Here is a 14,894-nt window from a genome sequence, read left to right on the forward strand (position 1 = left end):
CAGATCCACAAAAATCTTCCTATTCTTAAATTGTGGGAAATTGTTTGAATGCCTTTAGACATGTGGATAATGTACCACACGTATATTATCAGATATCCCATTGTGTTTCCATATAGCTCAAGTATTTCTGACTTGACTTGTGAACTATTACTGCCAATCTCTTAAAAAATAAAATACAAAAAAGACAGTAATTGGTTGAGAAAGTATTCAGATCAGATTAAAATCGTTTTTTTGTATAGTTAGAAAATGTCTTGCATTCCAAACCTTAGCAGAGGCACTTACATATATACATACATTTTCAGAATAAAGTAAAGGCCCCCTTTAGGCAAAATGGTCCACTTTAGAGTATGTGTTTCTGGATTATCGTAGTAATAGAGTCAGACCAAAGTATTGGGCCACTTACTCACCTACAGGAGTTGTTGACATCCCATTCCAAATGATTAGGCATTAATAGGAAGTTGGTCCCTCCTTGGCAGCTATTACAGCTTCCACTCTTCTGGGAAGGCTTTCTACAAGATTTTGTAGTGTGGGAAATATTGCCCATTCATCCAGAAGATCATTTGAGAGGTCAGACACTGATGTTGGACGAGAAGACCTGGCTTGCAATCTCTGTTCTAGTTCATCCCAAAGGTCAGGGCTCTGTGCGGGTCAGCCAATTCTTCCACACCAAACTCATCCAACCATGCCTAGACCTTGCTTTGTTCACTGTGGCACAGTCATAGTGGAAAAGAAAAGGGCCGTCCCTGTAACTACTCTGGTCTTGAAATAACTTTACGCATCGAAGTCGAACTGATGTCCACAATCACGTTTATGTACCTCTTGGTACAATTATGAAACACCGTGAAAAGCAGTAGAAAAGGCACGTTATTAACATCATTGACACTTTTAGCGCCGTTTTACTACTCTCACAAACACAATGTAAACATCCGGGGCTAGCGGTCACATAACTTCCGGAAAGATAACTTATAATTTTTAACAAAATAAAACAAAGTTCTAGCATACATTAGGCACTCTTCAAAAAATATAAAACAATAAATAAGGGCACTTTGAGCGTCAGCTACATTCCACAAAGTTGGAAGCATAGAATTGTCCAAAATGACTTGGTAAGACTAAGATGAGGCATTAAGAATCCCCTTCACTGGATCTAAGGGGCCTAGGCCAACCCCAGAAAACACCCCATAGCATTATCCCTCCTCCACCAAACTTTACAGATGGCACAATGCAGTCAGGCAGGTAACGTTCACCTGGCATTTGCCAGCCCAACCCATACGCGTCCATCAGACTACCAGATACTTTAATAATATTATTGTGTGATTCTTATTAACTAATGTTTATCTATATTTACTACTTTCACTTATTTGCTAAGCTTGGGAAAATTCCTTATTAAGAAGATTTGTTGCAGTGTTGTTAGTTACACTCCATGTGCACCAACAACTCAGTTGAACTGAGAACATCCTTATCACCAAGCTTTACCCCTCCCTTTCTCCTCTCTCTATGTTTAAATATGCAACCCAAACTCTATTCTTTGTCTTTCACTCTGCAATTTATCAGTTGATACTAAATTGTTTTATTTTTAATTTATCAGCAGTAACTAATAATGTAGTGAAGTAACAATGCCATTATCTATTGAAGTAGAAAGTAGCAGAACATCGAAATTAGGGCAAAGTGCATACCTCTTAATTGTACTTAAGTATCCTAATTAAACGTACTTAGTTTAATACATACCAAGGTCCTATGTAATTAATAAAGAAAGATGCTAATATCCAAAAAAAGGTATAAGAACCACTCTTAGCTTATAAGTAACATTTGATTTGAGTACTTAACATTTTACCTACTTCCTCATTTGAAAAAAACATTTATTGCATCAATAGTTTTTCAGGTTTCAGGTTTTACAGGCAGGTCTTGTGATGTTGAACATTGAAATGGCAACAAAGGTAAATGTGAGTGTTTAATCATTGAGGTGTCGGAGTGTTTTCAGAAACGTCCACTGTCATGATTTGACAATCACATGATGGCCCACAGCCACAGGGTGTGTGTACAGTTGGGCTTCTAGATTTATAGTGGGAGTGTCTGACCTGCCTTATAAAGACCAATGCATTCGTGCTTCAGTTCAGGGGAAGTGTAACCTTAGCACAAGAAGCTGTTGAAACACTTGCAAGGTAAGTGATAAGAATAATCTGCCTCAAATCCTGTATACTTTATGGTTTGTTATATACAGTCACAACGCCTATTAGTACTGTTCAGGGATATCCTGAGATTAAAGAAGATTAAAGTACAAGCTAAAATGAAATTGAAAGTTGAAGCATGTGAACAAAATCAAAGACGTTTAAATCACAATGTGGTTTATGAACTGGAAATAATCTGTATGAGACATCCAGTTGAACTGCAGATAATGTAACTAATTTAACTGATTTAAATTAACCTCATATTATTACTGTTTTGCAGATGTTGAGGACTAGTCTGTGGTTGTTAGTGGGAGTGTTAGTGTGGGGGTTTGCTTCCTGCATTACATGTCCTGACGGGAAACACTGCAGTGATCACGCCACCTGCTGTAGGACTGAGCATGGATATAGCTGCTGCCCATATCCCAATGTAAGTCACTTCAAAACATACAGTAACACAACATGTAGTTATAAAGACTAAGGTTTATCTCTGTTTGCATTTATTTGTCTTTAGGCTGTGTGTTGCGCTGACCTGGCCCACTGCTGCCCTTCAGAGTTTCGCTGTAACCTGGTCACTCAGATGTGTGAGAAAGCACCATGGATGAGAATCCCCATGGTGAAGAAGGAAGCTGCAGAGAAACCAAGCACTCCTGTTCAACCTGCATCTCCCCTCCAGGAACTCCAAAACAATGCTGTACCAGAGCAAACGAAGAGTTCAGGTGTCTACTGTGACAGCTATTTCAGGTGTCCCGATGGCTATACCTGCTGCAGACATCCAACAGGAGCCTGGTTCTGTTGCTTGTACTATTTTGTGAGTAGTTTTGTGACCTTCATAGGATTGTCCAATGAGACACATGACTATGAGGAAATTCTTTTTGTTTATGTTGGATGACAGGTCAAAGCAGGAATCTCGAAGTTTGAATTCCAAACAAAGAGTTATATTTCATAATTCTTCAGTATTGGATCTACTCTGCATTTAATGTAAAATATATATACAAAAAATATATATATGTTATTTGAAATATGTTAAGTTTTTCCTCTTTCACTTCTAAATGTTTTTATGTCTTTGATTCTTTTTTTTTAGTTGCATGTTTTTCTTTTCATACATATTGGTTTTAGAATGGTCAAGTCAAGGGCGGTGATCCAAGAATCTGATTGCCAACTACTGCTTCTGTTACCGTCGTGCATTTGACAATGATTAACTTGTTAATTCTTTTAAAATGTAGGGCAGGTGTTGTCTGGACGGCTACCACTGTTGTCCATATGGCTACGACTGTGACTACACGTATACACATTGTGTGAGGCGAGGCCTGAGCTATCCCTTCAGCCCCAGAGAAAGTCTCACCTCAATCCCTGCCTCTCCCATTTCAACTTCAGAGGACAAAAGCATCATACAAGAGGTATGGCAGTAAATGTGCCTTTATGTGGTGTATAAATCCTGGGGATGCGTATCTCAATGACCATCATCAACAAAGGTCCTGAAAGTCCGTCCTCCATTAGCTTTCTAATGTAGGTGATGGGGCTCTACACAAGTTTTCACAGGAGTTTTTTACTTTTAGGCTTTCTTCCTGTCATTTGTTTTACTGGTTTGAGGTGGGCGGGACTCAGTTGAAAAGTGATCCAACATCATTCTGTGCACCAATCAACATTAAGCATCATCTGAATCAATATGTTGACAGTTGTTGGTTTGCTTGCTTATGTTCGCAGGCCACTGGCATTCCAATCTGATCAAATCAAACCTAAAAAGTGTTCTCTTCCTCGTATGTGTTAACTTACTTGGCAATAAACCTGTTTCTGATTCTTATAAAACAAATCTTGATAAATAATACTAATGGTTTTTTCCCTGAAAAGAAAGAAACCTCTTACCAATATTCAAAAGTTCAAATTACTTTGTGTATTACATTACATTACTTGTTAGACGCTTTTATCCAAAGCGATTTACTGTATATACTCAATACTGTGGGCAATCCCCACAGGAGCAATTTGAGGTGAAGTGTCTTGCCCAGGGACACAACGACATGCGTGACTGCAGTGGGGTTTGAATCTGTGACCCCCTGATCCGAACACTAAGGCTCTATCCACTGGCTCTATTCTCTGCGCCACACACCTTTATGCCTGTAAGCCGTGTATAAAAGATTTGTATTGTAATGACAAACTTACAGTGACGTATGTATCAACCTACTATTCCACTAAGCTCTACATGCCCAAGCTTCCTTTATGTCTTTGTGTTGGTTTTACAGCCTGCAACTCCTCTTAAAAAAAAAAGAAAAATTATATTTAAATATGTATTTAATAGCAAGGTCATTTTGTGTATCCCTTTTGCAGACACCAATGACGGCTCTGACAGAAACCAAGGATGGTATCCCTGAGGCTGGAGTCATTCGCTGTAATGAGAAGTTGTACTGCTCATCAGGGACAACTTGCTGCAAAGACACCAAAGGCAATTGGAGCTGCTGTCCCTTCCCACTGGTATGAATTGTCCATGACACATTAAAGCCATCAAAAAGTAATGGTGCTGTGATCTGAAGGGAACTATTATGCAAAAGTGTTAAGACAAATAGGAAAATGTAAGCTTTAAAACACACAACAACTTAATTATCAACATCATTTGAAAATGCATTTTTCCACACTATAAACACCTAAAACTGATGCATCTGAAATATGTTTGTTTTGTTCAGTAAATAAATGAGCTTATCCACTTTAGTGTGGCACTTTTCTAGTCAATACTACCATTTCCTAACATCCAGACCTTTTCTGTTTCAGGGCACATGTTGTAAAGATGGCAAGCACTGCTGTGAGTATGGCTTAAAGTGCTCCTCCACCTCCGTGTCATGTGAAGGAGGGTACGCTCACATCCCATCAGGACCCCGGGAACATGCCAAATCAACCGAGGACATGCTGTAAAAGTGTATGCACTGTGATAGCTTTGCGATTGTCTTGATATATAGTGCTGGCCAAATCAAACAATGAATCATAAGACCTATGAAAATGAAGTAAATAATGTGCTTATATCCTCAAAAGATGACTTATCCATGGTGGCTGTTTTTCTTTTCACAAGGGATGGCATATTTTAAATATCCAGTTTATCGAGAATTCTTGCAAAAGTTTCTATTCATTGCAGTGGTGTAGTAGGTCTATTGAGGATTTTTTATCTGAAGATGTCAATTGAGAAATAGATAATCACGAATGATTTAATGCCAATCTCATTTTTTTTAATGATCACTTTTTTATATAACAGAAAATATAACATTTTATAAAGTTATTTTAATACAAATATGCCAATATGATTGAATTTCATTTGTTCTCCTGCAGCCTGAAATCCTTGTGTCACTGGGCGATGGTACACTCACCAAGTGGTGTAAAATAACTAAGTAGATACTGTACTTAGGTACAATTTTGAGGGACTTCAATTTCTAGCTTCTTTGTACTTCAACCCCATTACAAATCAGAGTTAGATCGTGTACTTTTACTTTACTACATTATTTAATACCTTTAGTTTCTTTTCAGATTTGAATGAATGATTTTAGAAAAACAATCAACACTTAAAAAAGGACTTTAGTTACACCTAGAGTAAAACTCACAAGCTAACTCGCAGCATACAAAGTACTTAAAACACCTTTCCCAGCTTTGATAACACTTTAATGCATACATTATTATAATCAGAACATATTATTCTGTGACCAATTTGCATAATGAGTACTTTTGCTGTTGGTACTTTAAGTATATTTAGATGCTAATAATTGTGTACTTTTAATTGAGTAACATTTTGATTGCAGGACTTCTACTTGTAACAGAGTATTCATACACTCTGGTACTTCTACTATTATGTAAATTAAAGATCTGAGTACTTCTCCCATCTCTGCACTACCACTACCACTGTTTCCCCATACCAATAAGGATACATTTCCCAACTGTGTCGTTTGTCAAAGGGCTTTTACTTTGAAAGGAAACAAACGGAAGTTTCATTTACATTCCGGAAGACTCACTTTCCTTTGTTCCGGTGTGTATGGTTCCGCTACGCTTCGATGGTGGAAAGATGATTGAAACCGAACTTGAAGTGTTTGTTTCCGAGCGGCTACATGCTGCTGCCTCTGAAATAATGGGTGTTTTTCAAAAGACGTTAAAGGGTTACGAGCAGCAGGCGGCCCGACTCAAGGAGGAAAACCAGCGCAACCGTTCGCTGTTGGACATGATCCTTAAAGCTCAAAAAGGTTCGTCTGGTTGTATAATGGCGAATAATCTCTCCTCCTTCTCTTCTTCTTTGCTTTAATGGCGAGTCGCAACCACTTGGAGCATTATGGCCACCTACTGTTGACTTATTGAATCTTCAAGTTAAATCTTTGTCCTCACAGTGTTTTTGAGAAACTTGAAGATCAGTTTGTGAACTTCATTTCTTGAGTTACTTGCGAATATTGACTTGAAATCCATTTCCTTAATGTTATGTTGTTCCATTGCAGTTTTCAGAATGAGTCTTTGCCTAGTATATTCCGGGCAGCTACAAAAATACATGATTTATTGACAGTCTCTGATTGTTGGCCACCATCACAATTGGAGAGACAGTAAGCGCATCTCGTGGCATCGGCATGCAGTGGCAAGTAGCCTACTTCCGGCAACTGCCACAGAGGCCGCTACTCTGTGGTATCTGTGGCAAGTACTTCCGGCATATTCCACAGATGCCACAACTTGCCGAGGCATCTGCCGCTGCTCAACGGGAGTTGCCACAAGATGCCAGAGTAAGAGAAGGTTTACTGTCGCTGCCACTCGCCTTCCGTGGCAAATGCTGCTATTTAAACCCGTATTTATCGTGTAAAATGTCGCTGTTTAGGCATGACTTTATCGAAATGATCTGTACACAGGACTGATGATCTGTACACAGGGTTGGGTTGTAACGGAATACATGTAACGGCGTTACCAGTGTTTCCCCTAGGATGGAGTCATAGCAGCGGTGCTAAGGCACGTGGGCCCAGCATAATGTGAGCGCGGAGCGTGTGGAATTTTTTCGCGCGTGCGAAGTGGGCCCCGCCAATTTGTTTCTATGTGTCAGCACAAGAAAGGCTCTTGAGGCCTAGTACCAGGGCCGGTTCTAGACAATTTGCTGCCCTAGGTGAGATTTTAGGCGACATTTTATGTGTAAAGAATAAATGAAAAATCTCTACAAAAGACAAATACACTTTAAAAACAGAAACTTATTGACATAGGCTTCAAATCAAATGGCTTCAAACCTATTCAGTATTGTATGAACATGTTTGAATTGGAGGGTGGACGTCCCATCCTCTAGGGGGGTCTGGGGGTATGCCCCCCCGGGAAGAATTTTTTTTTTTGAACATTTTACAGTAAAATGCTTCAATCTGGTGCACTTTGAGCACACAATTACTAGAGACCTGATCTAGGGGGCACAACTCTAAAAACGCACATATGAAAAAGATCGGTTTACATTTTAATAATCAAATAAGTATGTGAACATAACCAATAACCTACCATAGCCAATAACAAATAAATGTAGCTTATTTTATTTTTGTTGTTCATTCACATCTTATTTTACCTAGTTAACATTTATTTATTTATGCATATTTTTGTATCTCTCCAACTTTAAACGATACTTTTGGTTAACTGTCCTATAGTATACATTGGAATGATTTCAAACCTGTTTTTATTTATCCTAATAATTATAAAAGAGTGCCTTTGAAATATGTGTTTACATAATTTGTGGTCAAAACGTTTGAGACCCACTGAGAGAACTTAGACTAAAGTGAACTATCAAAACACTCAGAGAGTCCTTTACCTCACTGAGCCTCTCAGTCTGACAGGAGAGCTCTCCTCCACCATGGTTGTAGAAACATCTACTTCTTATATCCATTAGCGCAGCTAGCACCAGATTCTAATAACAACAGCGCCGGTACCGGTGCTCTCTCTCTCTCTCTCCCTCACTTTGGCTGTGAGCTGCGGGCGCCTGATAAGCCAACATCCCCCACTTTCAACACTTACAGAGCCCACCGTACAGGGCAAATTAAACATGTAACCGGGGTGAAAAGGGTGTTACATTTACTTAATTATGAATGTTGTTACATGCCGAACATTTGGATGAGCGCCAACGGTCAAAAATGTTTTTTCCCTCCCAGAGCTGCCAGCGCAGCGCCCCCCAGATCTGGCGCCCTAGGCAACCGCCTGTGTCGCCAGTAACACAAATACTACGAATCCACATAACAAACAATCAAAAATGAAAAAGGGTCGCCACTTATTATTATTTTAAGAAAGAAAAAAAAAAGTAAAGAAAAAAAAAATATATATATATATTTTTGGGTACCTGGCTGGCGCCCCCTAGCAGCGGCGCTCATATTTCAGCAGCGGTGCTGCTCCGCCACTATTTGTATATAGGGGAAACACTGGTTACGTAATCGTTACGTAATCCGCCGTGTGTAGGAGCCGTTACTGTATTCAGCTCGCGTTACATTTGAAAAACAACTAATCTGATTACAGTTACTTTAGTAAACCTGAAGTGAATACATTTTGGAATACTTATTGGAATTATTGGTGGAAAAGTTTCCTCACAAAATGTAATTTTCATTACCGGCAGAACTGTGTGCACAGCGCAGCAGCATGTCTGTGAGGCCCCGCCCCTAATTTATAAAGTAAACCTTAGCATCTCACTAGCAGTGGCAACTGCAATCAGTTACAGCTGCCCTAAGTCTGTAGCCAAGTCTAATAACACCAGTGTACACGTTGCTGTGTCAATACAGATATTTATTTGTTAATTATTTGTCTTTACTAGTTATAATGCACCTGGTTTATCGTAGCAAGCAGTGGAAACTCCACTCAAGAAGCGACAATTGCCAAGGGCGTTGCAACCCTCAATCGCCAATATTTCATCATAAATATAGCACGTTTGTTTATTTTAGCAAACCATGCTCCAAGTAAAATTGAATAGAAAAGATAATGTATAATATTTTTGAAAAATAGAGATCGCACATCAGTCATGTGTACAGATCAGTTCGATAAAGTCATGCCTAAACAGCGACATTTTACACGATAAATACGGGTTTAAATAGCAGCATTTGCCACGGAAGGCGAGTGGCAGCTACAGTAAACCTTCTCTTACGGTATGTCTACACTACAGGCATCAAAAAATGCTTTCAACGCTTCGCCCATTCACTTGAATGGGGTGACGTAGAAGATTTTTAATATTCGCCGAACTGCATTGTGGGGAGCATGGCATGGCTTTGCAAGCATCACGAGCATCTATCGGCATCAAAAGTTGAACAATGTTCAACTTTTGAGGCTCGATGCTTGGCATCAGCCAATCAAATCCCGTTTATGCAAATCCCGCCAGTGCAAGCGCAGCCAATCAAACCGCGTGCAAGCTGGGAGAGCCAGACCGCAGTTCATTTCCTCATATTCCAAACGAGATATTACGGTAGCGAATCAGCCGGTTCTTTACGACCGGAACTATTTACCGGGATACAAACCGGAGGAACCAGGCATGGAGGGAGGTGGCAGAGAGAGACAGTGGGTGAAACTGACAGTTTTTTCGCCTGTTTGGAGAGTTTATATCTAGTTTACTTCGTTTTAACATTGCTATTGCTTCGTATGTCGGGGGCGGGAGATTCATGTGATTGGTTGCTCGCAAAAAATCGCCAAGCTTCAGACACGCCCAGCTTCAAGATTTTTTGATGCCTGTAGTGTAGACGGGCCGTTACTCTGGCATCTTGTGGCAACTCCCGTTGAGCAGCGGCAGATGCCTCGTCAAGTTGTGGCATCTGTGGCATATGCCGGAAGTACTTGCCACAGATGCCACGGAGTAGTGGCATCTTTGGCATATGCCGGAAGTACTTGCCACAGATGCCACGGAGTAGTGGCCTCTGTGGCAGATGCCGGAAGTACTTGCCACTGCCTACAGATGCCACGAAATGAGCCTGGCCCTACTGGAGAATTGCCAGTTGAATGTTTTCCAATCAGATGCAGTGATGAGTTTAATCCGGAGTGACCCAATTGTATCCTGCTGATAATGTTCTGTTCTCTTCTATTGCTTTCCATTCCTACTTCCCTTTGTATCTGGTATACATGTCTTCCTTTAGTGTTACTGTCCCATAACTTTTGCCATTGTTGCTTGGTTATAACTTTTGTAAATGATTTGACTTTTGCCCTACTGATAGTAATTCCTCCTCTTTCTCTCTCTTCCTCTCTGTCATTTCAATATTCAGTTTTGCTATTAATGTACCAGGGACAGTATTACCAAAACCTCAAGTTATGAGAATATTATAAAAAGAACAAAATACAGTTCTTAAAATTAGGAAAATTGTAGAAATATCCATTAACCCTCACTCTGTGTTTGTGAGAGACTGTGCATGTCCTTGTATGAGTACAACGTGGAGGGTCTTGTTGGTTATGTACTGTATAGCTCCTACATTGGATCCTCCAAGAAATTCAAAGTTATTGAAAATCATCCAGTGGGTTTCAAGTTCATTAGTTTCGTAGGATAACAACGATAAGTCATTTATAGCCACTCTATGTTTCTCAAACGTGTTTTTTAAATATGTAATATAACTACTGCTCCTTCGCATCTGTTTTTCACTTTACTCTGCATTAGGTCGCCCCATGAAAAGCACCCCTGATGTTGTTGGTCCAGTTGCATCCTTTTCAAGTACTGTCAGCAAGGTCGAAAACATCCAATGCTCCAATAGTGGTAAGACTTAAGTCAAATCAGTTCATTAAGATTCTATGAGACACTTAAAAATGAATGAAGTTGTGTCTCTGACATTGACACCATTACTCACCCCAGTGTGATCAGTCATTACATTGTAAAACCTTACATAACTATTAAGTGCAACTTCCCTTTCAATAACTACATAACACTTGTTTGCTCAAATGTCTCCTATGTCTAATACCACCCTCAAAGGGAAAATTGGCATTTCAGTCATTCTGAATGAGGCTTTTGATAGGATGTCTCAAACCTGAATACTTCTAATAAATAGCATACTATCTTGTAAAGTAACTATACATATATCTTCATTTGTTTTCCAGGCTTGCGGTGTGTCTTCTCTTCACGCAAGGACTTACTAAAGCATGCAAGTGGTGGCAACTGTTCCTACTGCTTGAAGAGTGTTCCAGCCACTAAGACGCATTTGATAGAAAAACATTATCTAAATGCAGTCCATTTGACTGATAACGGCACCGGTACGTTTTTATTTACATCAAAATCAAAGTACGATGATACTTTGTTCATTACAATGGGTCAACTTAGTTGAGCATATTCTGAAGAAAGCTAGCTGATAAAAGTGTTGAGTTATTTAAGTTACTAAGTACCTGTATTAAGTTCAATATATTTTCTCTTCTCAGAATTTTTTTTGATCCCCTGTACGTGCAAAGATTTCAGCCAAGGCAGAAGTCACTGGCACTGCCCATGTTGCACGAGGATCATTAGCCGGAGAACCAACTTTCGGGTGCACATCTCTAAACAACCTGGTATGTATCAGTCCTTAAAATTCTCATGACCATGTTTTAAGTTTTGCTTTAAATAACTGCTGTGCCAACAATAATAATGACTAAGCCTCTTATGGCACATTTCCACTGCAGCGGGGTAGCCCAGATTTAAGCGTCCCTAAGCGTCCTTGCTCAGGCCTCGGACTGCCTCGCTGGCCATCCGAGGCTGTGGCTCATTTCCATTACAGTTTAGGACCTGGGGTAGCAACGCAGTGTAGGCGGGGCGATCAGCTTTTTGGCTGGCTTTTTGAGCGGAGCGACGCTGGGTAAAACTGCAGTGGCGTCATCTTCAATGCGACACAACTCACAAAACACACTCAACAATGGAGAATGTGGAAGCGATCGTTTACTTGTTTCTTTGTGTGTGGCTTGTTATCACAGCAAGAAGGAAAGTAAATATTTGAATTTCAAGCACCAGTAAGTACTGCCCCATAATAAGAACATTTGAGGAAATATCAGATCCTGAAAAGAAAATCTTTCTAATAAATTAAGCGAATATCAAAGCTAACTATAAACATAAATACTAAAGTATAAAACAACGGTAACTATATTCATAAATCGATCTTGTGACAATTCTCTCTGACCAATCAGCAGTCGAGAGTGTTGACGTGACTAGTTCAGCCCTGGCACTGGCCTGATAGAACCACGATTTTATGGGGCCGGAAAAAGAGGGAAAAAGTACCCGCTAGCCGGTGCTACACTATATGGAAAGGCCACCAAAAACTGGCCTGGCCGCTTGAAGACGATTAAGGACGCTTAAACGGGGCTACCCGCTGAAGTGGAAATGCGCCATGAGTGACTATAATATCTCTCTACGTTTCAGGGTATGCAATACTGCAGAAAAACCAAGATGCAGGTTAGTTTGCAATATGTTTGATGCCCCCCAGTTGTTCTTAAATAATTAATTACTACCCATCTCCATTTCTGAACAATGCTGTAAACATGGTTATGTTGCTAGTTGTTATATTCCATGCACCAAATTAAAAAAAAACAGCACCTGCATAGCTATGAATTCATATTTGTCAAAATAAGGCCTTAGAGTGTTAATGTTTTCATTCACTGAGCATCAGAAATAAATCGTTTGATGGTGTATTGACTGCAAGAATTATTCAGTCTATCAATGTTATTAAATACATGTATCTGTCTTTCCTCATAAGTCATAGATAGGCCCAATGTCTCTGCCTTTGAGGAGGTCCCCCTGACTCTTGGATCTTGTAGTGAAAAGGGCCAACAAGGTAGAAGAGCTTTGCATGCATATCTTCACGTTCACTGCATGTACAGACTTGTGATAGAAACAACTGAATGTGTTTGTTCTTTATTCCCAGTGCGTCACCCCAAGTGCCAGGACTCAGTGCAGATCGAAGGGAAGCAAATGCAACAAAGTAACAGTATATTGAGCTTTGTGGCAGATCATGCCTCTTTAATTGTTTGTTCTAACAGTTGTACTCAAGATCTCAGCAAAACATTGAACACTGAGGAAAGTGGCAAAGCAAAACCCCTTCCTAATTCTTCAAATCAACCTCTGGAAACGCAGCCTGATGGTGGGGATGGTGAAATATTTCAGCCAGCTAGGGAATCTCAGCACCACAAACTTTGTTCTAGTGTAAAGTCATCCAACACCAAGAGGAATATGCAAGTGAAAAGACATTTTAGTTTCAAGATTAATAAGTCAACCAAACTATCTGTCAGTCAAAATCCCAAAGGTCCTCATATATGTAAAGCATGTGGAAAGACTTTCCATTACATGTACAAGCTGAACGCACACACAAAAACACACGCACTGGATAAAACCAAGATTTGTGGAATCTGTGGAAAACATTTGGAGGCTAAAGAGAGTTTCGTCAAGCACCTTCACAGCCACACAAAGAGAAACAGAAGTGTATGTGGGGCAAAAGGCATAGCAGATTTCACAGACCAAGGGGTCTAAATATCAAGTCTCCAACCAACAAACAAAAACTTCTGTGATCCTTATTTTAGATAAGTGTACTTATGGGAAAACTAATTGAGTTCTAGTGCTGTCCAAAATATCTCATGCCAGATTTTCATGTAAGACTGCAATTTTGGTTATGGGAAATTAATGAAAGAGTCTACAGCAAAGTTTGGTTAACACGTCAATGGCAATGCTGGTCATGTGGGGACTTCACATTTCTGTTTAATGAACTGTCCTCCCAGCCAATCAGTGAGTGTATGAGCTGGCCGTAGTGTTTTACTGATGAGTGCAGTTGGTTGACTGCTGTGTTTTGATCCCAACTTGCACATTTTGTCATATCTGTCCAATAAAGTGGTGAGTGTGTCCATGGCAGAAAGGAAGGGGGCGGGGGGAATGACTTGAGTTCCAGTGCTGTGCAAAATCTCAAATGTGTTTTGTATATAATTGTTTTCCCATACAGTTTTGTAGACCTGAATAAAAAATATTCAAAGTCAAATCTATTCCTTGTGCATTTTTTTCTCCAAATTCCTCAGTTCGAAAGTTAGAGAGCCTATTTGGTGCCAACAAAAACTCTAAATGTTAAGAATTATTGTGGAAGTATGAGAGAGTTGAAAAGTGTTTCTGTTGAGTTTGTTCTTCTCAAGCCAGATTTTCATGGAATCCCCAAGGCTATTATTGTCATTTTTGTTATAAGGGCGAGACTACAGCAGAGTTTGCTTAAAATGTCAAAGGCAATGCTGGTCATGAATGGGCTTAACACTACTTTTGAATGGACTGTCCTCCCAGCCAATCAGTGAGTTTATGAGTGTTTTACTGAGGAGTGCAGTTGGTTGACTGCTGTGTTTTGATCCCAACTTGCCAGTTTTGTCATATCTGACCCATGATGTGGTGATTGTGTCCACGGCAGGAAGGAAGAGGGGGGGAAGCCACACGGTTTGGCTCCGGAGAGTCTCCTTTATTCAGTTTCTCCCGGTTTAATGTACAGTAACTCCCCGGGAGAGTCACTGCCTCCCTTTGGATTTACTCTGGGGAATATGGCTGTGTTGAAGATACAAGAACAGGTAACGTCATATAACTAGCTCACATGTTACGTTAATTACTAGCTGGTCACTTTTTGTAAACAGATTACTACTTGTGCGAGTGTTTATGTGTAGTCAACACCATGTCGTAATGACTGTTCATTTGAGTTTAACTTTATTAACATTAATCAACGACGTGTATTCATGGTGACTTAGACCAGTTGTATACATGGCATTTTAAATATATAGGTTTAACGGCTAATGTTGCTAACGTTCTTTAAGTTGCTAACTCCACTGACATATTAG

At 39.9% G+C, this 14,894-nt stretch overlaps 2 protein-coding genes across 3 annotated transcripts; both read left to right on the forward strand.

Annotated features, from left to right (window-relative positions):
• The first annotated feature begins 1,827 nt into the window (after window positions 1-1,827).
• On the forward strand, window positions 1,828-5,436 carry LOC307021397 (progranulin-like). Its single transcript, XM_079653450.1, has 6 exons — window positions 1,828-2,159; window positions 2,446-2,592; window positions 2,677-2,973; window positions 3,389-3,562; window positions 4,488-4,631; window positions 4,926-5,436. Exons 2-6 carry the CDS (start codon window positions 2,446-2,448, stop codon window positions 5,064-5,066), a joined length of 903 nt encoding a protein of 300 aa, XP_079509576.1. The 5' UTR covers window positions 1,828-2,159; the 3' UTR covers window positions 5,067-5,436.
• A 668-nt stretch (window positions 5,437-6,104) lies between these two features.
• LOC307021394 (uncharacterized protein) lies at window positions 6,105-14,065 on the forward strand. Of its 2 annotated transcripts, XM_079653439.1 has the most exons (7): window positions 6,110-6,373; window positions 10,747-10,842; window positions 11,181-11,333; window positions 11,496-11,621; window positions 12,463-12,495; window positions 12,797-12,874; window positions 12,965-14,065. In XM_079653439.1, the coding sequence occupies exons 1-7, from the start codon at window positions 6,169-6,171 to the stop codon at window positions 13,564-13,566; spliced, it is 1,293 nt and encodes a 430-aa protein (XP_079509565.1). In that variant the 5' UTR covers window positions 6,110-6,168; the 3' UTR covers window positions 13,567-14,065. The 2 variants fall into 2 exon arrangements, with proteins under 2 accessions (XP_079509566.1, XP_079509565.1); XM_079653440.1 differs by lacking the exon at window positions 12,463-12,495 and having other exon boundaries at window positions 6,105-6,373.
• Window positions 14,066-14,894: the final 829 nt, after the last annotated feature.

This window comes from Notothenia rossii (assembly GCF_949606895.1).
Source record: "Notothenia rossii genome assembly, chromosome: 10".
NCBI classification, from domain to species: domain Eukaryota; kingdom Metazoa; phylum Chordata; class Actinopteri; order Perciformes; family Nototheniidae; genus Notothenia; species Notothenia rossii.